We start from the raw sequence: 26,793 nt of genomic DNA on the forward strand, positions 1-26,793 counted from the left end.
CTTGAATAGACCAAACGAGGGGTATTGGGGCAGCTTGGCTGGCGCTGTGCGCGTCCGGGGTGCGGACGGGCACAGACGGGCTTGCCTTTAGCGCGCCAACTTTTACACAAAAGAAGCTGTGTGAACTACATTATTGACCTTTCACATTGAAACATCTAATATTTGAAGAGTTAGGGAGAGAGAAATTCAGAGGCATAGAACTGTATAGTATAATGCTGGAATTGGGATCCTATGGTTTGCCTGACTGCAGGAGATGGGTGGAATGGCCAGATCTGTGTGGAAAAATCAAATACGCAATATGTTAACTATAAAGCAGTGGAATCTAGACCGTCTACTGACTGGAAAATACAAACATACGGATTTAGTAATCTATACAAATACCATACAGAGTCAATATTATTTAGGATGGAATCTACCTGGTTATGTAAAAAGTAAATTTCTAAGATTTAGATTATTTTACATACCGATTGGGGAGTTTGAAGGGAAATGGAACCTAGCAGTTAAAGGTATTCAAACATGTCAGCTTTGAGGGACTTTTGAGGAAACACTTGAACATTTAATATGCATCTGCCCTAAGCAGCTGCCCATACGGAGGACATATTTGCGCTCCTTGTTTAACAATGCTAAAATAAGAACTGCAGGGGGCATTTGACACAGTTTAAGTCTCAAAGTGTTACGTTCCACTGAAGAGCGCCTCCTCTGCTGCATATGTCGGGTGCATCATGCTGTTGCATTCGGGAAAACTACAGATCCCAGACTTCCTAGCGGCAAGGAGCTGATGGGAGGTTTCATATGTGAGCCATTTCCTGCCTTCTGTGTCGGATATTCGAGTTCGTTTACAAACGGCAGCGGAGTTGGTCTGACCCTGCTCTTAGGATTCTTGTTCTTGGATTCCAGAGTTTCTGGTCTTGCACTTTTGAGTGTTCTCTCGGGCGGCATTTCCGCCGCTTTCCTGTTTCTGCTGTGTCCTCCGTTGGCGAGTCCTGTATGACTCATGCGGAGGACGGTTGTTTATTTGCACCAAGGTTTTGATCCGAACCTGCATTGCCCTCCTTTGGATGAGCCAGGACCGGCTCGTGCGGAGGACGATCTTTGTGTATGTTGTAAAAAAGCTTTTGTTTACATCATTTGCCCTCCGTTGGGGAGCCTGATTCTAAGGCTCGTGCAGAGGACGAAAACGCTTCAAACCTCGAAACTTCATTACCAGGCTTGGTAATTGTTTCTTCCTGCACGGAGTTGGCGTCTTGCGGTCCTAGCAGTGGAAACTTCGTTTCTGCCACTATAACTATAATCGCACATTCCAGTCCCTTGAATCTCTGGGCAACTCGGTGATTTCAGACAGAAGGTACTGTACAGTGTTCTTTAATTACGGGGTGAAGTAACCCCATTCTGGATTAAGTTCTTAGTGAATTAGACTATCTTCGGACTACTCCTTGATCACCCCCTATTGAGCTGTAGAGTTAGCAAAGGGGGGTATGTACAATACTTACTATATATATATATATATATATATATATATATATATATATATATATATATATATATATATATATATATATATATATATATTGATGCTTCAGGTACGTTAGGTTCCTACCAGGACAGCGGGTAAGGGTTGTTATTCCTTTGTGTGTTGCAGGTGGGAAGTAGCGCGGTCCTTAGTCTTCCAGGCTTTGATGATGGTGAAGAGTCGCTATCTTCTGCAGTACAGAGTCTTTATTTTCCTTTCCAGGTAGAGTGAGTGTGGGGGTAGATCAGTGGTTATGTTACATGGTTGTTTTGTGGTTTTTCTAGAGAAAGGAATGGTTCAACAATCTTTATTGTTTGTCATTTCAGGTCTCCCTCCCCGCAGTTCCCTCCCTTCCCCGCGGGCTTCTTTTGCCCTCGTCTGATCCTTCCTTAACCCTTGGCTATTACAGCATTCGGGGTTTGGATAGATCAGGAGGTGGCCTTAATTTTACATCACGCTGATTCCGAGGAATAGAAGGATAACACAAAGAGGACAATGCAATAACAAGGATGATAATGTTTTTAGATCATGCCTATAAGGCATTAATTGCTTAGATGACTTTTATAACAGGTAAAAATAATTATTTTTTAATGCTAGTGAATGGAAAATTAACAAGCATTTACAATGCAACGGTTTCGCCTTTGCAAAAGTTAGAGCTATTGGCATTGTAAATGACAACATTTTTATTTATGTGTTGGTTTTGAAAACAGATAAATAAATGGCATTGTCATTTACAATGCCAATAGCTTAATCTCTCGCAAATGCCACACACACACCCACTGAGAGCCCCCCACACAGAGCCCTCCCCACACACAGAGCCCCCCCCCACACACACACAGAGCCCCCCCACACACACACAGCCCCCCAAACAGCCCCCCACACACAGCCCCCCACACACTGAGAGCCCCCCCCCGCACACTGCTGCTGTTTACAAGGAGGGGCCGCATCAACCGAGAGGGTGACATAGGAAATCCATTTAACTAATCCGACGAGCGCTGCCTGGAAGTGTTTAATGTTTTTTCTCAGTTTGTGGAAAACAACTAATATTGGGTCACTGGATATTTAAAAATAAAATAGATGCAGACTTCTTTTTTTTTTACTATTTCTCAAGCGACTTGCCAGCTGAGATGTGAGTGTAGGGAAGCGATTTTTGGGGGACCAATCTAGAAAGTGGTGGGCAATACCTGTTCTATGGCATTGAAGGATTGGTCCTCAGACATAAGCGTGCTCTTTTGGCCTGATTGAGGACCCGTAGACTTCTAGCTGTGGGAAAACATTTGTATGACGGGGCCCACCGGTTGCCAAGATGGACATTGTCAGGCGCTGGAGTAATAAGGAGGCTCTTTCAAGAGAGGCTCTTTCGATAGTGGTATCGAGAGATGTATGCCCCTAGAGCAGGGTTCTCCAAAGTTGGTCCTGGAGGGCCACGTTGTGCCAGATTTTAAGAACTACATTTATCTAAATGGAGATATGCTAAAAATCTGGAATCTTTCCAGGACCGACTTTGCAGAACCCTGTCCTGGATGTTCCGGTATACCGAACTACAGGTGGCCCAACCAAAGCACGGTTAAATACTCTGCAATCGAACCCACTGGGACTTTACATTCAGGAGCCATGGATTGAAAAACAAAAGGTTTAACTTGAAAGTGTACATTAGCACATCCTCAGTAGCCACGTTACACATTTGTTTTCCAACACTACAACATCCTTTGCCCCCTTTCCTTACATTTGCATGCCTGCCACCGCTCCTCTGTCATGTCTGCGAAGTCTCCAAGTCCTGTTTTCCCAGTTTCAGTGTTTATGTTCTGAGAGCTATGTAAATCTTTCCGAGACTTTCCCTGGAAATGCACCATCATCGCCACTCCTGCTGGCAGTCAGAGCAAGAAGACAAATATTGGATGGGCATAAAATCTTGAACTTCCTCTTCAGAGAAGGAGGGTGGTATACCTGTCGAGCACTGCGGCCATGTTTCCACCCCTAGGGCTTCAGGAACACCAAATCCCCACTTTAAATTCTCCAAAGCGCCTCGAGGCACCCTGGTTAACAATGAGAGCTATACAAATCTAACTAATCACTTAGATATGTACAGTACAAGACCTGCAATAATGAAGTTTTAGATCGAGAAAAAGACAATGTATTCTCCTCCCAACAGCCCAAACTTTCCAGTGGAAAAGCACGGTAAGTCTACCTCCTGCTGGCAGTGTCAGCAGAAAACCACATATTGAATGGGCAAGTCTGCAGCATCGCGCGCACTCGCTAAATTATCTTAAGGGCAACAAGCGAGTTGACTGGTAGATGGAGAAATACACAAACACAGCAACGACGACCATAGCCATAAATAGGGCACAAACTCAAATATTAACACATACCTAATACAATTACAACCCATACATTAAAAAACGCACCTTCTCCCCACCGTCCAAAACCGGTCCTTGAAAGACACGGGAGCTGGCAGTCTCAACAGAAAGCCAAACATTGAACGTATTGTACTCTACTGTAAACATTTGATGGCCAGGTGAGATCCAACTTCCTAGCAGCCAAAGAGCCAACCGAGGTTTATGTTCTCTGGCTTATTTAGCTCCGTGAAACCAATGTGTTCAAATGTTTTTATCTGTTTGTCTGACAGTAACGTCCAATGTTTTTTTTCCCCACACCTGAGTGAGAGCACTGCCATTTGAAGATACTCCTGGAGCTAATGCATGGCACACCTCTACACTTTAATATCAATTAGTCCAAAACGAAGGGCATTTTCTTCCATTAACCGTAATTGACCTTCATATTCCATTAACCCCCCCCCCCTTCCCCTCCCTAAAGGTGGCTAGCCAGAGGGTCTCCCCGGTAAATGTAAAAGTCAATGCCGGCACTCCCAAGGTCACAAACTCCACGAAACCATGGCAACCCCGCAATCGGCGCACCTCCCCAGCTGCCCCTCATTGACACAGGCGCGTCATTAAGGTAACGACCTTTCCCCCGCCCTAATCTCCACGTGCCTGCTGCACCTGGCATCAAACCGCGCGCGCAATCCAACAGCTTTATTTATCGCATCGGGGGCAGGTTTTATTCAGTTTATTATGATAATAGTGGTTTTGACGACAGGTCAATATTCCCGTTTAATTCATTATGCCTATTAAAATTGACAACTTGAACTTTTGTAACTTTACTAGTAGTTCAACATTTAAAAATTGAAGTGCAGAGGGGCATTTTACCATACAAAATCCGATAAGCGGTAGCTGCGACAAAGCAGTGCGAACTGCGCGAGAGAGGTCGTGTAACAGAATTCGGCTTTATTTGACCGGCATACAATGATAAGCAGAAGCGTCGAGTCTTCCAATGACATGAAAACCAAGCACACAAAAAATCAGGGCGTAGTTTGTTCAATAAGATTGGGGGGGGGTTATAATTTGCAACAATCACGCAAGCTTAATTAGGCAGGGCACATGAGAGGGACTAATGGGTCAGTGGTAAAGCAGACAAATGTGGATTGGCAGGGGTAGTAAATAAGAAAAAAAAAAATTGTAAAATAACCAATATTTTTGAAGACTTTCAAAGCAGCGAGGGAGAGAGCGTGCGTGGTTATGTAAATTCTTGGCGAAATACGACAGACCCTTCACCATACCCGGCTGAAAGCAGCTGCACCCAACTATTTGCCATAAAATATATTTATTGGGGAGGGGAGGGGGGGGGGACACCCACCCAAAAAACCTAAAGCTACGCCCTTGTAAAAAAAAAAAAAAATAGTGATTATAGAAACAGTGCATCTCCCTTTCACCAAACTTTGCTTCTATCCATATTTAATCCCCCCCCCCCTCGCTGCCTCTTTCCCTCATCCTAGTTTTTGTCTTTCTGTTATCATGTTTCTCTGTCACGGTCCGTTTTTCTCTCTCTTCTTTTTCCGTGTTTCAGTCGATAGCCCTCCCTACTCTAACCGTTGAAAGTGCGCGTATTTTGCTAAGCAGTACCAAACACGAGTTTGTGTTTAATTATGCAGCCGTTGGCTCAGTGAGCTACTAGTGGTCTGTGGCCGACCCCATGCTCACAGTTTCAAAGTTAGAGGGTTTACTCAGCATTTCATCCTTCCGACATCGATAAAATGAGTACCACTGAGTTGATAACACGAACCACCTGTTATTCAGCCACACGACCTGCGGGATGAACGTGCACTTTACAAACATTTAAAATTACATTCACAGCGCTTACTATCCTGACGAGGCGGTGACATACAAGTTATGCTTCTTTATGCACGGAGTGTTAAAGGTAACGGGCATACAACCTGTGGAGCGGCGGGGACGTGACACGGACAGCTGCCTTCCTCAGCGTGTGGAGACGTCTTTGTCCACGTCTGTGGTTATATTAAGTTACCGCCCACAGACCGTTTCCCGGAAGGTAGACTGGTAGTTTGGTAGGGTGGGAATTGCCTCAGCCCCTGCTCCCTGACTGCGTCACTTGTGTGTTGTTCTTTGTTCTTATTGTGCACTTTGAGTTATGCCCCAATCATAAACTCATAAACACTTTAATGGCAGGGTCATAACGTGGCTGTCAGCCCTTTTGTGTGGGTTTCATTTGTGTAACTGAAGCTAATTAATGTATGTGGCGTTTCAATAAATTGTGCAGAAAGGTGAACTCTAGTTAAATCTCACGTTACGGCATATTTCATTTAAATCTTCGTCTGTTCAGTAGTGGAATTACTTTTTTTAGGTGGTAAATTAACAGAATTAACAAGTCAGGTCCCGGGCCGCGCTGTGATTGGCTGACGTCACGGGGGTGTCCCGGGCCGGCAGCCAATCACAGCGCGGCCCAGGAATGACGTCACGGGGGTGTCCCGGGCCGGCAGCCAATCGCAGCGCGGCCCGGGACAAAGGGGCGGGGCTTAAAAAAAGCACCAGAAACGCCCCCGAATCGCGTTTTCGAGAGAAAGCGCGATTGACAGCCTCTGTCTCCCAATGGCTAGTCTCCATTTATGGAGCTAGCCAATTGGAAACAGAGGCTGTCCTAACCTCACTATTGAAAACAATAGATTTCGATCTGGGAGGGGCTTCGCCCCTCGCCAGGTTTCGAAACCTAAAAACTGTACAATCTCGAGAAAAATATCTATTGTATATCCCTGAACTTTAGCACCTAAAAAAACAATAATTCGGTGGAAGAAAAAAAGTGAGATAAAAGATCACAATCTATAAATAAAAGAGTGTAGGAATTTGCACATTAAGCATATTCGCACTTCATCATATCCTAAAAATTATAGATTGAGCTGAAAATGTTTATAATATAGGTGAATGACTAAATAGCATGTGTAACACTTGTAGGGGAATGATAAGAAATTGCATTTACATCAGGGAAACACATGTAGAGAATCTTCTATGACAAATCGAATGGATATATTTTCAAAATAACACATTGCACTTTCATTTGGTAAATGAAATAACTTGATTTAAAGAATACAGTGATACAGTAGTAGACGGATAGACAATGAATGGAAGCCATAGTGTGATCTTATGTAAATATGGTATTACGAAATGTGTGCTGACCTTTATGGTAAGTTTTAATTATTGAACTCATCTCTTTTTTTAAACACTTGTATTTTTATTGTAATCACATGATTAATACAATAAAGTATTTTTACTATAACTACAGGTCAGCAACAGAACTGAAGGTACCACCCTTGGAGCTGGATGTCCAGAATTATAGGAACCAGGATGGCACCTATTTAATAGCGGTAGACATTTATGAGTTTCCTGTGGTTCTACCATCAGATGGAGGCAAAGCTGAGGCTGTCAGCAGCCACAAGCGTAAAGGCAGTAGGTATATGCCTAGTGCTCAGGAGAAGTGGAACTCGGAAGGTGTAATTTCTTTTTTAACGTTGTCCTAAATTATTAGCACGTATTACAGAAATAATTGTTGCATGATAATGCACAGGTTTTATGAAGTGTGACCTATGGGGGAATAACACATACAAATTTTGAATATTTAATATGCTTGTGATGTTTCTTCAGCGTTTGCTACGTTTTGGTGAGGGAATAGTAAAATAAGTCAATAAACAGAATCTTTCCATAGACATTTAAGGAAAAGGTTAAGTGAGGCTTAAAATGTAAGCATTTGGAACATTTACATAAGGGGTCCGGTCATGGAATTGGCGACTTTGAAAATTGTTTCATGGGAACATGAGATCTATGATGTTCTTAAAACCTCATGTATCAAAATATAGGGGTATTCCCTCAGACCAAACAAGACTTGGGTATGAAAACGGGTTAAAGAGAAGCTATGGAATAATGTGTTAATAGGTTTTACATAAGTAATTTCCACTGTGAATACTTAAATTAATAACTGGATTTGTAGTACAGTTTCACGAACCATAATTATATTGCTCATTGGGTAGCTTAATAATCCTCACTCTTGGTACTGGTACCTGGAGTGTGCATTAATGTTAACATTAAACGTAGCTATACACATACATAACAAAGCAAAGCAAGGAAGACAATCACCTAACTTCTGCATACAAAAATATATATATAAGACAAAAATAAATGTGATAATTAGAAACTTGCTTCAGTCTTCTAGTTGGTTCAAGTAGTGTGGCTGTACTCTTTATTTATTGCACATCCACATGGGTATGGAGAACAATCCTGTACTCTGTTTTTTAAATGTGTGTCTAAAACATTGCGTAATGTGTTAAAGATTGCAATGACTTCTCCAAATAATAGACACATTTTGGCCTTTTTTTTAGTGGGCCTCTTCCAGGCAATGGAGGAACAGATGTACGGTTTGGGCAATACGGAATGGTGTAAAGCGCCGAGCCTGTTGTTCGCTAGAGTGTGCCTTGGAGTGTTCCAGGGCAAGAGGTCCTGCGGAGTGAGCCAGTTAGGGAGAGGCAGTCGCGCTCAGGCAGTGGCAAATCCTGTGTCTGCGTTGGGTGGGAGAGTATCGCCACAGGGCTCTGGACGTCATTTTGGAATTAAGCGGCGTGAGTCTCATCTGCTGTGGCCAATTGCTGGAAATTGCAGCAGCAGAGGGTGTGAGGTGCATTGCTGCAAGTTACACTGAAAGCCTCTGCTTTAAAAGTAGGGACTCAATCCCCGTTTGCTGCCAAGATGAGGTACTATCAATAGTAAAGGGAACCCAATATACCCTTGGAGGCTTGGGCAACGATGTAAATAGTAAAAGAGGCCTACAAGGGGTTTGCTTTTGTAATAGTTTCAGATTATTCATAGATAAATCCAGGTGTTAGTCCTGATGGAACAGAGACCAGAGTGTATTAGACAACAAAAAATACAAAGAATGTAATTCTTAGTATAAGAAACACAGGAGACCTAATAGTTTGAAAAAATATACTTTCTTTTATATATATTCTGTTGAAAAAAGGAGTACAAATAGTTAAAAGCAATTCAGCAAGCAGTCATGGAGAGAAGCAAAATCAAATTGTCCTAACAATACATGACTGTAAATCTATTTCAAATTATTTATCAGTTCCACCTCTATGAGAAAGAGTCATTTTGTCAGCTATAACTTTGCTCGTCCTGAAGATGGTCTGAGGGACTACCGCAGAATAGACCGAAACGTTGACTTCATCTATTTCCAAGACAATTTGTGATTTGAATACAATACATATTCTCATTTAGAGATTTGTTACTGATAATTCATTTGGAATAGATTTACAGTCATGTATTGTTAGGACAATTTGATTTTTGCTTCTCTCCATGACTGCTTGCTGAATTGCTTTTAACCATTTGTACTCCTTTTTTCAACAAAATATATATAAAAGAAAGTATATTTTTTCAAACTATTAGGTCTCCCAGTGTTTCTTATACTAAGAATTTCATTCTTTGTGTTTTTTGTTGTCTAATGACACTCTCGTGCCTGTTCCATCAGGACTAACTCCTGGATTTATCTTTGAATAATCTACGATGAGGTACTGGGAGGCCGTCTCAAAAATAGCATAGTGGTATCACTCTGTTAGAGGATTGTGTGACTCTGTGAGTACTCTGTGTGCCGGTGGCGGATCAACTCAGAGAGAGTTGGCAGCTCAGGGTGTACCTGTTACCTATTATGTTAGCCAATAACCAAAATAAATCATGGTTTATGAAATTGTACATAAATATCAGTGATTAATTTAAGTGCCCACACTGGGAATAACTTTTGTAAAATCTGTTCCCACATTATACCATAGCTCCTGTTTACCCCGTTCTTAAAACCTCAGGTGTGTTAATTTAGGTCTATCAAGAGAGAATGGCTAATATAGTTTTCCTAGGTCAACTGTATGCAAGTAACCGAGCAACACTACCTGAGGTCTTCTTCTTTGGAAGCAGAAGAACTCTGGTATGGATTTTATTTACAAAGTAGTTGAGAGCAGGGGTATTAATTAGGTAGATATTTCTGAGAGATATAGCTAGAGAAAGAATGAGATGGAGAATCTTTATGTTTGAACATACTTAGACTAATGTACCCTGCTGTAGGTTAGCAAGGGGAGTAAATGGGAACAGTAAGAGTGAACGTTACGTTACGTTACGTTATTTATAAAGTGCAGGGCTACTCCCAGGAGTGTCCCGGCACTAAGCAAAGGACCACATAACAATCACAGAGAAAAGATCGACATAGACAGAAATCAGAAGACAGGTAGAGTTGGAAAAGCCATGTCTTGAGCCTTTTCCTAAAGGTGACCAGATCCTGAACCTGTCTGAGGTCGAAGGGAAGGCGGTTCCATTGACGGGAGGCAACCACCTGAAAAGAACGACCTCCGATCCGAGCAAATGTAACTTTAGGAACAGGGATCAGGAGTTGAGTGGAGGACCTCAGAGTACGTTGGGGAATGTAATAAGGGAATCTTTGTCTAAGGTAAGGAGCTCCAATCTGAATAAAGGCCTTAAAAACCAGAACATAGCTTTAAAATGAATTCTTTCCTGATCAGGAAGCAAATGCAGGGATGACAGAAGAGGGGATACATGAGTCAAAGGGGCTGCCAGAAAGACGGCCCTACCCGCCGTATTTTGGATCACCTGCTTTTTACCTACAGTGTGTTGTTTCAGGTAATAGCAAAACATGCTTTTTACCAATGCACGATATAATTAGCAACAAAATATCTTCATTGTGATAATGTTTATACACTCATAACTCACCACGCATTCACATGTATTTGTCATGATGCATTGACTATTTTTTCAATCTAAATATGCCTTTTTTTCGATGGTGGATGCCAACCTTGGAGCAGCATTAAGGGAATTTAAGGGAAAAAATAGACCTAGTAGTGTATTTTAGCTGCTGCCCTTGCCAAAAAAAACTTTTCCTTGATATATAAAAAAAATGTGACGGAAATGCGCAGAGGCGCAATGGAGATGTCAGGGAGGATTGAAAAGTAAATTTAAAAACAAATGCCTGAAGGGGGAGGGACAGGTTATGCAATGGAGAAACATAGAAACAGGGGTGACAGCTCAGAGTACGGGCGGCGGGGATATGAGGGGTAAGCAGTACACGAGAGAGAGATCAAGAAAACACATGCAATCCCATGGAGTTCTAAGATAAAAAGAAAAATGAACTTCCCTCAATGTAAGAAGTGGAGGGATATTATGTCACCCAATCAAAAGGATGGTAAAGAAGCTATGACCCAAGGGAGGGACAAATACGAAAAAAGGAAGAAAAACCATTGATTAAGAAGCAAGCAAATGAGATTGACAAGAAAGCCAACCAATGGTAAGCAATGGACTAACTCAGAGCCCACTTGAGTAATGTTAGAGTATGTAAAATTTCATTGACAACGCAGGTGAGACCTAATAAAGGGAAAGTATTGTGGGCAGGGTGTTTGATTAGCAGTATGTAGAGACAGAGAGAAAGTATTTGTATGGTCCTGGAGAAGTCGAGGCTACTTCTGCACTCACTCCATTTTGGAAGGCCTGGGGCAGGCTACACAGGAGGTGTTCAAGGGACAGACGGGAACCCTCGCCTTTGCCTCCTTGTCCCAACTCAACTAGCAGAGGCATACAGATAAGATATGAAAATGTCCGCACATGAGAACTGTGGATCGCAAGTAAGTATCAAGAGCCTCATTGCAATTGCCCTGCAAATATACATTCAGGTACAAACCTGTTTGTGCCTAAATCAGTATTTAGATTTTTGCAGTAACTACTACATATCTGTAGGTTTTGCACTTCAAATTACAAACTCATAGTTTGTGAAGAGCAAAAAGAAAGTAGTAAACATACACAAAAGTATATCAGTCCCTATGTGCACGAACTCCAATAACGTATGCTGTATCTCATTTGGAACAGGAAAACTCTCAATGGTGTGGTACATGCATACCCAGACTATAATGTGGCCGGATGTATCGGTATTTCCTGTGTGCACAATTATAACCTAGGATTGCAGAGCACTTGGAATGAGGTCATAAGTGGGCACCATGTAAAGAAATTGCAGGGCTTAGCAATCCCATGGGCCTGTAAGGTGCTCGGAATAGTTCCCAGTTAGGAATGTCTAGCTTGAAGTCAAGTCTTGGGTGAAGTGGCTAGTAAACGTAATGCTTGTGTGTCTATCACCCAACTGTAACAGCTTTCTCTGACCGTGAGCAGGAATGGGCTCTCAAAAGTGCATGTGGAATCCACAAGTGGCTCTTTGATGAGTTAGTTTTACCCTTATGTATTCACACGCACGCCACACACTTATACCTAGCGATTGGCTGTGAATGGAAGCCATTGGAGTTAACTTTGCCTGGAGATAGTGTAAAACTGACAAAGCGGGTAAAAGACTGGGTCCAGTTGTGACCAGGAACTACAGTGTACTTTTAAAAATGCATACCTGTGCTTGGGGGTATTTCCCTTGATTTTTGAAGCCAGAACATTGAGGTATACAAATATTGAGGACAAAATATTGACTCCAAAATATAGAAATCTGAGTAATTATATATTTTCTAGACCTAATTCCACATATATGTACCTTGATGAAACATATATCTTCAAGCTACGTAGAGGTGCAGTTAGGAATAGCAAATCTACACTTCCTCTTTATGCACTTAATGATCAATAATTTGTCCACAATATTTTTGTATCACGATACATACAGTCTCGATATTCAGCAGCAGAATCCTGCTTGGGTATTATTGTTAGTAAACTAGGCCATACAAAGAGCAATTCCCCTAACACAAAGTATTTAGGTTTGTAAAATTGCTAGTAACTTCCATCTGATCCAATTTAACAAAATCCCCTGTACACTGGATTTTAGTCTAGTGGTTTAATTATTTAGATTAAATTTATCATTTGATCTAGGTAACACATAATCTCACAAATATCATGTTACACCAAGTATGAGGATGAAATTGGTAGGGTCCCAATGACTGGTAAGTGCTGGGAACCCAGAGCGCGCCCCATTTTATGCTCCTTATGACTTCAAGAACCCTGTTATATGCTCTTTAGTATTTCAAGGGCTCACTCATACAGAATCACTCTCCTTAATTAGCTGCACTTGGAAGGGTCCGCTGTCTTTACCATCAAAGTCTTCTATTAGTATCCACCCTCATTGCTACTGTGATGGTAAGTAATTTGAAGGCTGTGGCTTCTCACCAAGCACCTATGGGCACTAACATATGAATAATGTTTTCCCATACAGTGTTTTGTTGTCCACTTCTGTTGTTTCTAGGTGTATCAAATAGCATTAATACTACCGAATTCACTGATAATCAATTTACAAGCCTCAAAAGGATGAAAGGCTGAGTTCGGAGCCGGACTGGCCGTAACGGGAATCAGGTGTTTTCTCGGGAGGCTGGACGGGTGGGGGCCAGTTTGTGGCAGTAGGGGGCAGATTTTTGTTACTGGGGTCGGTTTTACAGCGGTGCTGCAATATTGGCAGCCAGTAACAAAAGCAGCAATGCTTCACACTTGCACCTCCACTGTTCCCCTCCCCCTTCATCCTCCCAAGGGCTGGTCCTTCAAAATTGCAAGGGCTGCTTTGGGTTGCCAGTCCGGCCCTGGCTGACTTGGCCTTGACCAGATAAGAATATGTGATTTATAAATCGCAGTAGATGTCACTAGTAGTGTTAGCTCATTGACACATTTTATAGCGAATTTGGGGCCATATGTATCAAGCAAATTAGCATTCGCAAAGGCCGAAATTCGCAGAATTTCGGCCTTTGCGAATGCAAATTAGCTAAATGGTATGTATGAAACATTTTCGCAGCAAAATAAGGAATCGCAAAATTTGCCATTCCTTATTTTGCGATTGCACTTAAGGAATCGCAAATTTTGCGATTCCTTAAATGCAATGTATCAAAGAAAAATTAATGCAAAAAGGCCCATAAGGATTCGCAAATTACCACCAACTTCTAGTTGGTGGTAAGTTGCGAATTCTTTCAAAAAAGCAATTTATTTAAAATCCAAAGGGGCCATATGACGCACATACATGTGTATGTGCGCCATATGCCCACACATTTCATTTTCGGGGGTGCAGCAGGGTGTTCTTGTGACACCCCTGCACCCTTGAAAATATTCGCAATTTGCGATTAGCAAATTGCTAATCGCAAATATCCCCTTCATTCCCATGGGCCTCCTGGCCCATAGAAATGAATGGGAAAATTGCGATTAGCAATTTGCTAATCGCAATTTAGGAATGTTAAGGAATCGCCGCTCGAGTGAGGAGTTTGTTCTGCTTTCCTGCTTTGCTCGCCACAGGAGTGGTTGGGAGCCTACGCCTACTTGGGGGAACATTAATTGCAAGTCCGGCCGCAGCGGAGGTGAGAGGCGCAGGCGAGCGGGACTGCGAGGACCAGCAGTCCATCTGTCATCGCCAGCTGGTTCCTCTTCCCGCCGCGCCTCCCGCCCCCTCCCAGTGCCACGCCCCCCTGCCTGGAAGTGCTCTTTACTCCTCGCGGCCCCCGCTTCGCGGGTGCCGCTCGAGTGAGGAGTTTGTTCTGCTTTCCTGCTTTGCTCGCCACAGGAGTGGTTGGGAGCCTACGCCTACTTGGGGGAACATTAATTGCAAGTCCGGCCGCAGCGGAGGTGAGAGGCGCAGGCGAGCGGGACTGCGAGGACCAGCAGTCCATCTGTCATCGCCAGCTGGTTCCTCTTCCCGCCGCGCCTCCCGCGCCCTCCCAGTGCCACGCCCCCCTGCCTGGAAGTGCTCTTTACTCCTCGCGGCCCCCGCTTCGCGGGAGCCGCTCGAGTGAGGAGTTTGTTCTGCTTTCCTGCTTTGCTCGCCACAGGAGTGGTTGGGAGCCTACGCCTACTTGGGGGAACATTAATTGCAAGTCCGGCCGCAGCGGAGGTGAGAGGCGCAGGCGAGCGGGACTGCGAGGACCAGCAGTCCATCTGTCATCGCCAGCTGGTTCCTCTTCCCACCGCGCCTCCCGCCCCCTCCCAGTGCCACGCCCCTTTGTCATACTTAGGAGAACCTCCTCACGCGCGCAGCGGGACGAGCGCGGGGCGGTCACCGGGGCGAAGACCGGGCAAAGAGCGGGCCGTTCTAGGCCGTTAGAGGCCGGTAGAGACCGGACCGGGCCCCCCCTCTAACGCCCCCACTAAATTGCCCCATCAGTTACCCCAGTATGGCGTCCAGAGCCTTAAGGAATAAGTCTGTACAACAAGGCGTAAGTACTTTGGAAAAAATTTTCCCCAAGGCGAGCTCCCAAATTAGTAAGTGTCATTCAACCATGGACTCTCACCTTGAGATGGGTCCTGAAAGTGTGTTCTTGGACCACGGGGAATCTGCCTCCAATGATGTTAGTACACCCATCACTATGGACGTTACCCATATGTCATTATTGGACAGCATTGACCAGACTATTGAGTCGGTCCTTCAGCAGCTAAGAACTCCTGTAACGCAGAGGGATCGAAATTCCTCACGGCCATCTGGGACTTTTGACCTTTCTGCTGTTCTGGACAATATGGGATCAAATACGCCGGAAGCGGGTCAAGCGGTCCTGTTAACAGACCCTGTAGATAGTGGGATGGTACAGCCCTTAAAAAGGAAAAGGCCCAGGGAAATAAAGAGGGCAAAAAGGGCAAAAATTTATATAACTGAATCATCCCTCGAAGAAAGTACAGACATTTCGGTTTCCCCTGAGCTTATTCTATCTGGGTCTGGGCCGGATCTTGTGGCCTCGCCAGCTCCTGTGCTATCACCAGCAGCGGCGGGTCCATTCATCTTTGGTGGGGTATCCCCCAATAGTACAGACACAATTATTAATTCGCTCACAGTTATTATTAAGAATCTGTTAACCCCCATCTCAGCTAGACTAGAGGCTATAGAGAATTTACTCCAGTCCCGGGAAAATAACCATACTAGGAAAAGCCCTGGTATAGCTACAAATGCTCCGATAGCTACCGGGGAACCACCTGGGAACAGTTCACTTCCCTCCACATTGCCCCAGGTCTCCAGTAGGGTATTGCTGAGTACAAATGGTGCGTCTGTTTCTCAGACGCGCACTTTGTTACCTCCAGCACCTAGGCCCCCTGTTCCGGCTCCCAGGAGATCCAAGTTACCCCCTGCGCCGCAATTTGCGCCGCAGTCAAGGGCGACAGTGGGTCCTATAAATGCCCCGACCGATGGTCTTGCCCCACCCCCTGATAGGCGCAGGGTGGTCAACCTGCCCCCAGAAGCTGTTCCATATACGGCAATCATGGTGGGAGTTCCTGAGCTAACTGGTGGTGTTAGGGAGACTCAAGACTCCCTACGCAATAAGGTTATAAGCTGGCTCAGCATTAATAGGCCGCTGCCTCCAAACTTGAAAGGTGAGGTTCTGATGGTAAGGAGGATTCCATGGATTGGCCCCACTATAAAGAACAGGGCAGGGGACTGTATCGTTCTAAGTTTTAAGAGCCCACACGTTGCAAACTATATCTGCAACTGGCTTGTAAGGCCTGATAAGTCCAAAATAGAACTTGTACCCCTCTCATATTTCTATCCTAGTGGTAGCAACACGGTGGGAGGGAGTGAGAAGGGGTGGACTAGGGTGGGCTATGCTGTAGATGGCTCCCGCTACAGACCAAGGCACTCCTTACCAACTGCCCAGGCAAATTTCATACATCATAACAGGTTTTCCTGTTTGGATCAGGTCGATTGACCACAAACTAGGGCAATCCTGTCTGGTCCTGGGAAGATGGTGGATGACGTGCAAAGACGTGTAGGATCGGGTATAGTCCCTATGACGGAACTAACCCGGCTGCATACCGCGAATGAGCGAGGGGCTGACACGGACAACAATCTGTGCCAACTGGGACCCTCACTTAACACCGGGTCTGCCCATATTCTGCAAACAGGGGCATCGGAGCTGGCCGGGCCTGCCGCTATCGCGGTCTGCGGAAGTGGCTCCCTAGACGCTGGTTCACCCATGGTCACTCCGCAACCTCCTATTGGAGCCCAGGGCAACCTGCCACCTGATCCAGGTTTGAGAATTCTCTCCTGGAATGTGGCAGGAATCGCAAACAAGGAAGGCTCTCCTGAATGGGATTGCCTGGTAGGTGGATGTGATATACTCCTCTTCCAGGAGACTTGGGCGAGGGCCACCCAGTCTAGGAGAGGGTTTGAAGTATTCGAAATCCCTGCCAAATGGGCTGGGAGGGGGAGGCCATCAGGTGGCTTGGCAATATGGATTGCGAGTCACACTGGGTGCCAGGCGGAGCAGGTTTACACGTGTTCGCAGGACATCCAGTGTGTGCGGCTTACATGGCCTGGTAAAACCCCGTGGGCCATTGTCAACGTCTACTCGCGACCAGTGGCCTCGCAAAACGAATCACCTACCCTGAATGATTTGGCCTCCTTCTTGGGCCAACTTCTGGGTGACCTCAAGGTGGTGCTTGGAGGAGACTTCAATTGCCACTTTGAACCCTTGGAAGGTCTACTGGATGGTGCCCTTACGGCTGAGGATGACCACTGGGGGGTTCCACCCTCATCTTCTCCTCACCCTAAAGCCTGGTCCCCTCTAGCACTACAGCTCATGTCCCTTACCCTGAATTGCGCACTGAGGGCGTGTAATGGTCGTACCCCTTCCGATACCCCCTCAGTGTGTACTTTCAACAGGAGGGGCCATGAGTCGAGGCTAGATTACATCATGGTGGACATCACGCTCTGGCCTAAAGTGCTTGACTTCAGGGTAATTAAGAGGTCTGACAGTGATCACAATGCCCTTTGCCTAAATATCCTGTGCCCCCTGCCTATGACGGACTCATCCCCAGTTGGCCAAGGGGAAGATCCGGGGGATTTGTTCCTCACAACAAATAGGCGCCGGGTCAAGTGGGGAAAGTTGGTGAGCTCGGAAGAGTCCATTAAGAAATTATATGAGCTGGCACTCCCCAGCTTCATGGAGGTGGATGCTCTCCTGAATGAACTAAGAACCCCAGATTACTACGAGAAACTGGGAAACATACACCAGGATTTAGTGAGGGATTTGGCTGAGGTACTCCATCCGGAGGTCCCAACCAGAAAGAAAAGGACCCTTGTTCCCTCTTGGTACACCTCAGATTGCAGGGCAGCAAAATCTGAGCTCATTGCAGCAATAAAAGAGGGGTCAGATAAGGCCAATGTACGTGACCTTAGGAAGCACTATAAATCAGTGCTGGCGACTGCAAGGACCGAGTGGGACTGGAACCACTGGCAGGATCTTCATGATGCCCTAAAAGTCAGGGACTCCCGGAAATTCTGGGCCCTTGTAAACAATGGGACAGGGGAATTCAGTAAAGCGATCGAGCCCAATATAGCCCCCGCGGTCTGGGAGGCCCACTTTGGGGCTCTTTACCAAGATACTAGTTCCTGCCCGGACGCAGAGTTGCAACTGCCCTTGGGTACTCAAGATTTTGGAATGGAACTATCCCTGGGGGAAGTGGAGCTTGCCCTAGAACGCTTACCAGTGGGGAAGGCGCCAGGACTGGATAGGTTACCCGGGGATCTATTTAGGCATCACCCGGATATCTGGGGTCCATACCTTCTTATTATCTTCAATGCCATTCTTGGAGGTATGGCGATCCCTGGGTCGTGGCTGGGGGCAGAGATTGTACCCATCCATAAGAAGGGTTCTACTCTGCTCCCCGCCAACTACAGGCCTATAAGCCTTATAGATGTGCCCCAAAAGCTCTTTGCGCGCCTCATCTTAGACCATCTCCTAGACTGGGTCGAGGACAATGACATCATGAGCCCCCTCCAGGCTGGCTTCAGGAAGAACACGTCGACCATGGACCAAATTTTTCGCCTCCTTCTCCTGTATTGGAAGACGGTCACGCTAGAGGGAGGTCGATTGTACATGGTCTTCGTGGACCTGAGGTCAGCCTTTGACCTGGTCCCCAGGGGGAAGTTATGGGAGGTTCTGCAGAAGCTAGGAGTTCCCCCCCACCTCCTCAGTATCATCATTAGGCTGCATGAGAACAACTTTGCGCAAGTGAGGTGTGGGAGGGATGGTAAGCCCTCGGGCAAATTCCCGGTCCGCCGAGGTGTCAGACAGGGCTGTGTTTTGGCTCCGACACTGTTCTGTCTGTACATCAACAGCGTCATTCAACATCTTGACGCTGTTAGGGACAATGATGCCCCGGTTTTGGCAGGAAGGAGGGTCCCGGCAATTATGTTTGCCGACGATACCCTCCTTCTTTCCAAATCCCCTATGGGGATCCAGAGGATTGTGGACGGTTTTGGCCATTTCTGTCGACAACATGGGTTGGAGGTGAACACGGAAAAAACTAAGTTCATGATCTTCAACCCCCCCCACCAAAACCAGACCCAATCCAAAACTGGGGGAAACTAGCCTTGAAAGGGTCTCGACCTTTATATATCTGGGGGTATCACTCCAAGAAAACCTGACATGGGACTCCCAGGTAGCAAGATCTAGGTTGAAACTTTCCCAGCTATCGGGCGCACTCTTGAGGGTGTCCAATAAGTCCACCTTCAAGCCTGTTAGTCCGGCCCTGGAAACGTATAGGACCCAGGCGAAGGCAGCAGCCACCTACGGCAGTGAGCTGTGGGGACATAAAGCTGGGAAGGTCATGGCAGGGGTGGAAAATTGTTTTCTCAGACGCTTACTTGCTCTCCCGCAAGGCACACCACTCCTCCCCCTAAGACTCGACCTGGGCCTTCCGTCAATTGCAGAGGACCTACGGTCGAAACCTGTGAAGTTCTGGCACCGGATATGGTCCACCGAGGAACTGCATCACTATAGGCAGGACCTTATACACGTCATGAGGCTGGATGTTAACGGCAAGATCCCTTGGCTGGCATTTATTAAATCGGAACTGTCTAGCCTGAATTTGCCGGATTTATGGGATGATCCAGCTCAGGGCTGCCGAAAGATTTCGCGTAAAACCCTCGCACAGCTCTATAAGAACAAAAGCCTTGTTGATATGGACAATGCTTATGATAGTGGCACCTTGACGGGACGCTTTATAGTATCCAAAAATTCCTATGTGTTTGAACCTTTTATGGATTTTATTTATCCTCTTTTGGCGAGGAAACTGTTCCTGCAAGGGAGGTTTGGCACGCTCCCTACTAAAGTTTTTACCTATAAATGGTCGCTAGGGGGTGACAAGCTCTGCCCATGCTGTAAAGCTAATGATGAAGACGATTTGCACATAATGTTCTGTTGCCATGCCTATCGGAGCCCGAGGAGGCGCTGGTTAGCTCCTCTATGTCGGAACCTGGGCTTCAGGAAGTATTTACAGGCCTACAGGGTTATGAAAACCAACACCCTGGGCCACATTGTGTTTGCGGTTTCCAAATTCTTAATGGCAGCATGGTTAATAAGGAAGAAAATGTCTGGTTAATTCATATTACCTTGTATTTTCTAACATTGCAGGTCCAGTAGGATTTTTATTGTATATATTGTGTTTTATCTATATGTATTTTTACTGCATCTTTTATGGCCCATGTGGCCGAAATAAAGAATTTTTGGAATTGGAATTGGAATTTGATCTAGGTAACACATAATCTCACAAATATCATGTTACACCAAGTATGAGGATGAAATTGGTAGGGTCCCAATGACTGGTAAGTGCTGGGAACCCAGAGCGCGCCCCATTTTATGCTCCTTATGACTTCAAGAACCCTGTTATATGCTCTTTAGTATTTCAAGGGCTCACTCATACAGAATCACTCTCCTTAATTAGCTGCACTTGGAAGGGTCCGCTGTCTTTACCATCAAAGTCTTCTATTAGTATCCACCCTCATTGCTACTGTGATGGTAAGTAATTTGAAGGCTGTGGCTTCTCACCAAGCACCTATGGGCACTAACATATGAATAATGTTTTCCCATACAGTGTTTTGTTGTCCACTTCTGTTGTTTCTAGGTGTATCAAATAGCATTAATACTACCGAATTCACTGATAATCAATTTACAAGCCTCAAAAGGATGAAAGGCTGAGTTCGGAGCCGGACTGGCCGTAACGGGAATCAGGTGTTTTCTCGGGAGGCTGGACGGGTGGGGGCCAGTTTGTGGCAGTAGGGGGCAGATTTTTGTTACTGGGGTCGGTTTTACAGCGGTGCTGCAATATTGGCAGCCAGTAACAAAAGCAGCAATGCTTCACACTTGCACCTCCACTGTTCCCCTCCCCCTTCATCCTCCCAAGGGCTGGTCCTTCAAAATTGCAAGGGCTGCTTTGGGTTGCCAGTCCGGCCCTGGCTGACTTGGCCTTGACCAGATAAGAATATGTGATTTATAAATCGCAGTAGATGTCACTAGTAGTGTTAGCTCATTGACACATTTTATAGCGAATTTGGGGCCATATGTATCAAGCAAATTAGCATTTGCAAAGGCCGAAATTCGCAGAATTTCGGCCTTTGCGAATGCAAATTAGCTAAATGGTATGTATGAAACATTTTCGCAGCAAAATAAGGAATCGCGAAATTTGCCATTCCTTATTTTGCGATTGCACTTAAGGAATCGCAAATTTTGCGATTCCTTAAATGCAATGTATCAAAGAAAAATTAATGCAAAAAGGCCCATAAGGATTCGCAAATTACCACCAACTTCTAGTTGGTGGTAAGTTGCGAATTCTTTCAAAAAAGCAATTTATTTAAAATCCAAAGGGGCCATATGACGCACATACATGTGTATGTGCGCCATATGCCCACACATTTCATTTTCGGGGGTGCAGCAGGGTGTTCTTGTGACACCCCTGCACCCTTGAAAATATTCGCAATTTGCGATTAGCAAATTGCTAATCGCAAATATCCCCTTCATTCCCATGGGCCTCCTGGCCCATAGAAATGAATGGGAAAATTGCGATTAGCAATTTGCTAATCGCAATTTAGGAATGTTAAGGAATCGCTAAAAAGAAGCGGTTTCCTACATACATACCGTTTTGCGATTTCTAAATAGCGATTCCTTAAAAATCGCTATTTAGGAATCGCTAAACGGTATGTTGATACATATGGCCCTTAAAGAGCAGCAGTACAGTTGCAGCATCACCTTCAAACGATGCCTTCCACCCTGTACTGTGCAAGAGAGATGTAAAATGCCCACATGTAATGAAATGTCCACTAGTGGTCTGAACATTACACATACCTTTGAGTTGTTGATCTACGGTCCAACCAGGGAACTTCCTCTTGATTTCACCGATCATATAAATCAGAATATCAGTCGCTTGAATAAGATGTTCCTCACTGTCCCAGGCTCCAACAACATTGTGCCATCTCACATCAACCTAGGATATCAGACACAAACATGAATGCTTCTGAACAAGAATAGAATGTATGCAGCAGAAAATATTAAGTGTGCTGTTTATGTACAAAGATCTTCCCTAACAATCTCTGCCAGATCTAGGAGCACTACATACCGTCTGGTTTCATGTGTTGTATCTCAATACTCTGTGAAATTCAAAGTTTGGCTCAACATTAGCAAGGTGCTCAGTTCAATAAGAGGCAGAATCAAAAACTGAAGTCTGCTAAATATAACACATGTTCGTTCATTACTTCTCTGTATTCATATCAATTCAAATGTAGTGATTAGAATCACGTTTTAATGATAAATGTGGGTAGCTTGCCAGAGGTGTGGGACTTAAGAACTACAATGCTTAAACACAAGCTTTAATTAGTGCTGTATGAAAAAGGAATATGAAAAAATGCTAAAACAGCCACTACATGTTAGGATATTTTGTAAAAAATGTAAAATGGTGAAATCATGGAAATACATATTATAAACATGGTTTTTTGCCACAATATTATATTGACATTGTCTACATGACTCAGAAGGGACACTGTACAAATATGAGAGCAAAAGGCATTATTTGACTCACTGAAAGGAAAAATAGTCATATTGAATTGTACTGTAATTGCATTCATATAGCACTTACTACCCCAGAAAATGCATCAATGCAGTTTTTAATGTGTAACATGCTGTTCCAGGAACACAGGGTTAGTAGTGAATGCAAAGTTATGTGTATTGTTATTGGTTGAAGGTAATAGGTTTTAGTCTTTTGTTCTCCACGTGTGTTCTTTCCTGCATTAAATCCACAGTTTTGAGTAACTGAGATTAGTTGAATTTGGATTGGAAAAAGTTAGGATTGTCTAAATTTACAATTGAAAAAGTTAAAGCAGAAAGGAATTTAAGATTTATGTGAATGGGTTTATTGCTTTAGGGAGTTAATAGACATTGCTTTAGGGAGTTAATAGACATTGCTAGTAGAAAAATGTGTGCTTTAGTGCCAATGAGTTGAGAAATGTGAAGGTGGATTTGAAGGGAATTATGTGATTGCTATGTTTATTGAAAGAAAGGCCACATTGATAAAAGACGGGGTATTTAGGAGATGATGATTGATAAGATAAGAGCAAGCGATAAATGTAGATCAAGCCAAAATGGCAGAAGATGTGTTGGGAGAAGTCAAAGGTGAAAAGGGAATTTTAGAGGGAAGTCAATATCAGTGGTATGCAGGAATGGACCATTTTTCCTTGTATAGTGATATCTGTTACATTCTTCAAATTAGTTCTTCAATGTTCTTCAAATTTGAAGAACATAACAGATAGCACTATATGGGTAAGGCATTTCACTCAGACACTAGATTAGTGTGAAGGGGGGACAAAAACCCAACACACAGGATACCAGAAACTTGCAGCTGGGTCCTCATGGCAGCGGGCACAAATGTATAGCATGCACTGGACAGTGCCATCCCAGCATTGGTTCTCAATAACAACTTAGAATTGTCAAAATAGCACAGTTTCAGGTCTGATATTTGACTAAGTGATTAAGGTTTAGCAAACCATTTTGGATAGTTATGGCCGAAGTATAATAATAGACTGTAAATTACACCATAGTGATCAAGTCATGTACTTTTTGCAGGCCTTAATTTTTATGACATCTCTATAGAATGGTTATTAGATTTTACGCACACCATGTATTTCTATAAAGTGTACTTGCATCTACAGATCGTGCATAGATCCAGAGTCTGAGAAAGGCAAAAACACAATAAAAAATCTATTTACTTGCTACCAAGCTGTAGGGTTATCTGTTTCTCTCGATGGCTGTTGGGTAGGGCAACCACATTTGATTTTGAGGCTGCTCCTGATTGGACTATAAACCGTACCCAGCCAGGACATGACATGGACCAATGAAATTAGATTATCTGTGAAGTGAAACATAAGCAGCTTATCGAGGTGGAGTAGAACCCGCCACTGCTCCTTACATCAAAACACTTAATATGTGCGGAAACTGCTGCATGTCTCAATGTCGGCACACTAGTGAGAGACAGGCGGGATAATTTCTAGGGGCGGCCTGGAATCTGGTTCTAGCTCAAGAACAGCTGCTAGAACCAGAATCCATCTGGAGCCCACTCTATTCCAGCTATTCCAGCACTAGACTTGAGGAAATATTCATTATGCAATAAAATATAGTTACTATTAAGGTAAGGGCAATCTTTTCTTCATAATATATCCTGCTTTGATAATGAATTGGATGGGAGTTTTTGTGTGAAAATGCTTCGTAGAGAAATCTACAAATCTTTTATATTCGGTCCATATGATATTTCATGGTCACTCTATGACTATTCTAATGTTGAACTTGTTATTTTGCAGAACACCATTGTATACACAACTTCCTTTAAATATAAAGCAGATCATGGTTTGGTTTGATTTTGTTTGGTTGCAACCGCTATTCACTCAAATTTATAAAACAAGGTATCATCATTTTAGATGAACTATGTGAGAGCCTGGTAGCTTCAGTATTCTTTTGATTACTTCATATCAAAAGCTCTTGCTCAGGCAATTTCACTCAGAAAGCATGGCAGCCCTGCAAAGATAGAACTGAAATCGGTTCCAACCTGCACACCTAATTTCGAAATTATATTCAAAGATTTTTAAGTTCATTCTTTTTTAACTGTTGTGTGCTGCTGTGGGCTTAAGGGCCTGCCTGTGGTTCTTTAAGACAGGACACTAACCTAATTTTTCAACCAGCCGACAGGAGTGGTGCAATTATAGTATTGGACAAACCTTTTTACGATCAAAAAGTGGATAAGCATGTTCATAATACAGACACATGCATTCAGTTACCAGCACATCCAACCACAGAATTCATGGTTATATTGTCGTGGATTTTAGTACATGCAGAAGAGATGGGTTGATTACAGAAACCACCAAATGCTTCCTTCAAACTATCACTCCGCAAATATCCCAATGTATATGTTGTCAAAGATGTATAAGGATTCAGTGAACCCTCCATTTCGCCCGATTGTGGCCGCATGCGGTTCCATTCATGAAGCCATTGGATGATACATAGATTTCCATTTACAACGATTGGTTCAATCATGGAAAACGTATGTAAAAGACACTACAGACAGCTTAAATAAACTTGAACTTATTCGGCATAGCTTTATGGATGACATACAACTAAGCGCCATTGACGTGTTGGCATTATACACCTCGATCCCCCATGGGGAAGGTTTGGAAGTGAATAGTCATCGAGATGATCTAAATGGAGTCTTTCTACTGGAATTGCTGCAATTTTCCCTTTACCACAGCTATTTTTCGTGGAATGGGAAATACTTCTTACAAACAACTGGAACATCTATGGGCTTTCCAGGAGCGCCTTCGTATGCCAATACTTACATGGTACATTTTGAAGACCTGCACATTCTAAACAACAGACAATGGCAAGAACACTTAATTGCGTATTTGAGATTCATAGATGATATCTTAGTAATTTGGAAAGGGAACCGTGTGACCCTAAAAGAGAACATCCACCAAGTCAATCATTGCAATCCACATATTCAATTTGCATGCAACATTCATCTCAACAAGATCCACTTCTTGGACATTGAAATACAGAAAACTGACGAGGGTTTACAAACATCGGTATACAGAAAACCTACCGATAGAAGCAATGCACTTCCTTTTTCTAGCTCCCACCCAATGTCTTTAAAAAAACATTTGCCCATTTCACAGTTTATACGCATCAAAAGGATGACATCCAGTCCTTTACAAACTGAAATCCTAATTCAAGAACAATTAGAGAGGTATAACAAATGTGGTTATCCATCAGAAACCCTTGAATCAGCCAAAACACTGGTCGCTTATATGAAACGTGAAGACCTACTTCAAAATGTTCCTAAAATTCAACAAAAAAGAGAGGAGTTTGTCTTAAATCAAGCGCAGCAAGCAATAAAAATCAAAAAGGTCATCATGAAGAGATGGGAGATTCTGGAACAGGAAAGTGATTTCACTACGGTTTTTTTGATAAACCTCTTTTAGCTCATACGCGGTCAGAGAATTTAAAAGAACTCCTTAAATCAAAAATTGAATCAACAACAGAAAAACATAAAGGCATGCGGAAATGTTGGAATTGTGGACAATGTGGAAGCGTTATTACAGGAGATTCTTTTCACAACCTCCATACAGGCAAAAAGATTTGTTCAAAACACACCTCAGATTGTAACACAGAGGGAGTGATTAACGCCAGTCAATGCCCATGTGGATTAACTTATGTTGGCAGAACAGCCCGCAAAATAAAAATGAGAATCATATAGCATAAGAGTATGATACGTACTAAAAAGTGCAATTCATGTTTAGCGGCCCACTGGATTGACACACCATCCCTCAATTACGATTCACAATTTTAGAGAAGATTGTGGCACATGCTGCTATAGAAACCCACACTTTACTAGCCCAAAGAGAAACTTTTTGGATGAATTACTTAAGGACCATTATACCTAAAGGTCTCAATGATCATTATGAATTGCAATGTTTCCTGTAATGCACTTGTGTTTTATTTCTATTTTACCACAGTATTCTTGTGTGTAAATCTGTGTTTGCATCCACCGTCACAAATACACTTTTTATTCCATTGTCGTTCACTTAATATCTTAGACTTTCATTATCACAAATGTAGCACACACGTTTATCCCGAATAAGATTGC

At 43.8% G+C, this 26,793-nt stretch overlaps 1 protein-coding gene across 1 annotated transcript in view; it reads right to left on the reverse strand.

Annotated features, from left to right (window-relative positions):
* LOC144773151 (lysozyme g-like) overlaps positions 1 to 26,793 on the reverse strand; it is a 126,798-nt gene that overhangs the window by 16,871 nt on the left and 83,134 nt on the right. Inside the window, exon 5 of the mRNA XM_078658007.1 lies at positions 21,957 to 22,095. Coding sequence (XP_078514133.1) covers positions 21,957 to 22,095 — 139 coding nt within the window. The remainder of the gene's footprint in view (positions 1 to 21,956; positions 22,096 to 26,793) is intronic.

This window comes from Lissotriton helveticus, chromosome 8 (assembly GCF_964261635.1).
Source record: "Lissotriton helveticus chromosome 8, aLisHel1.1, whole genome shotgun sequence".
NCBI classification, from domain to species: Eukaryota; Metazoa; Chordata; class Amphibia; order Caudata; family Salamandridae; genus Lissotriton; species Lissotriton helveticus.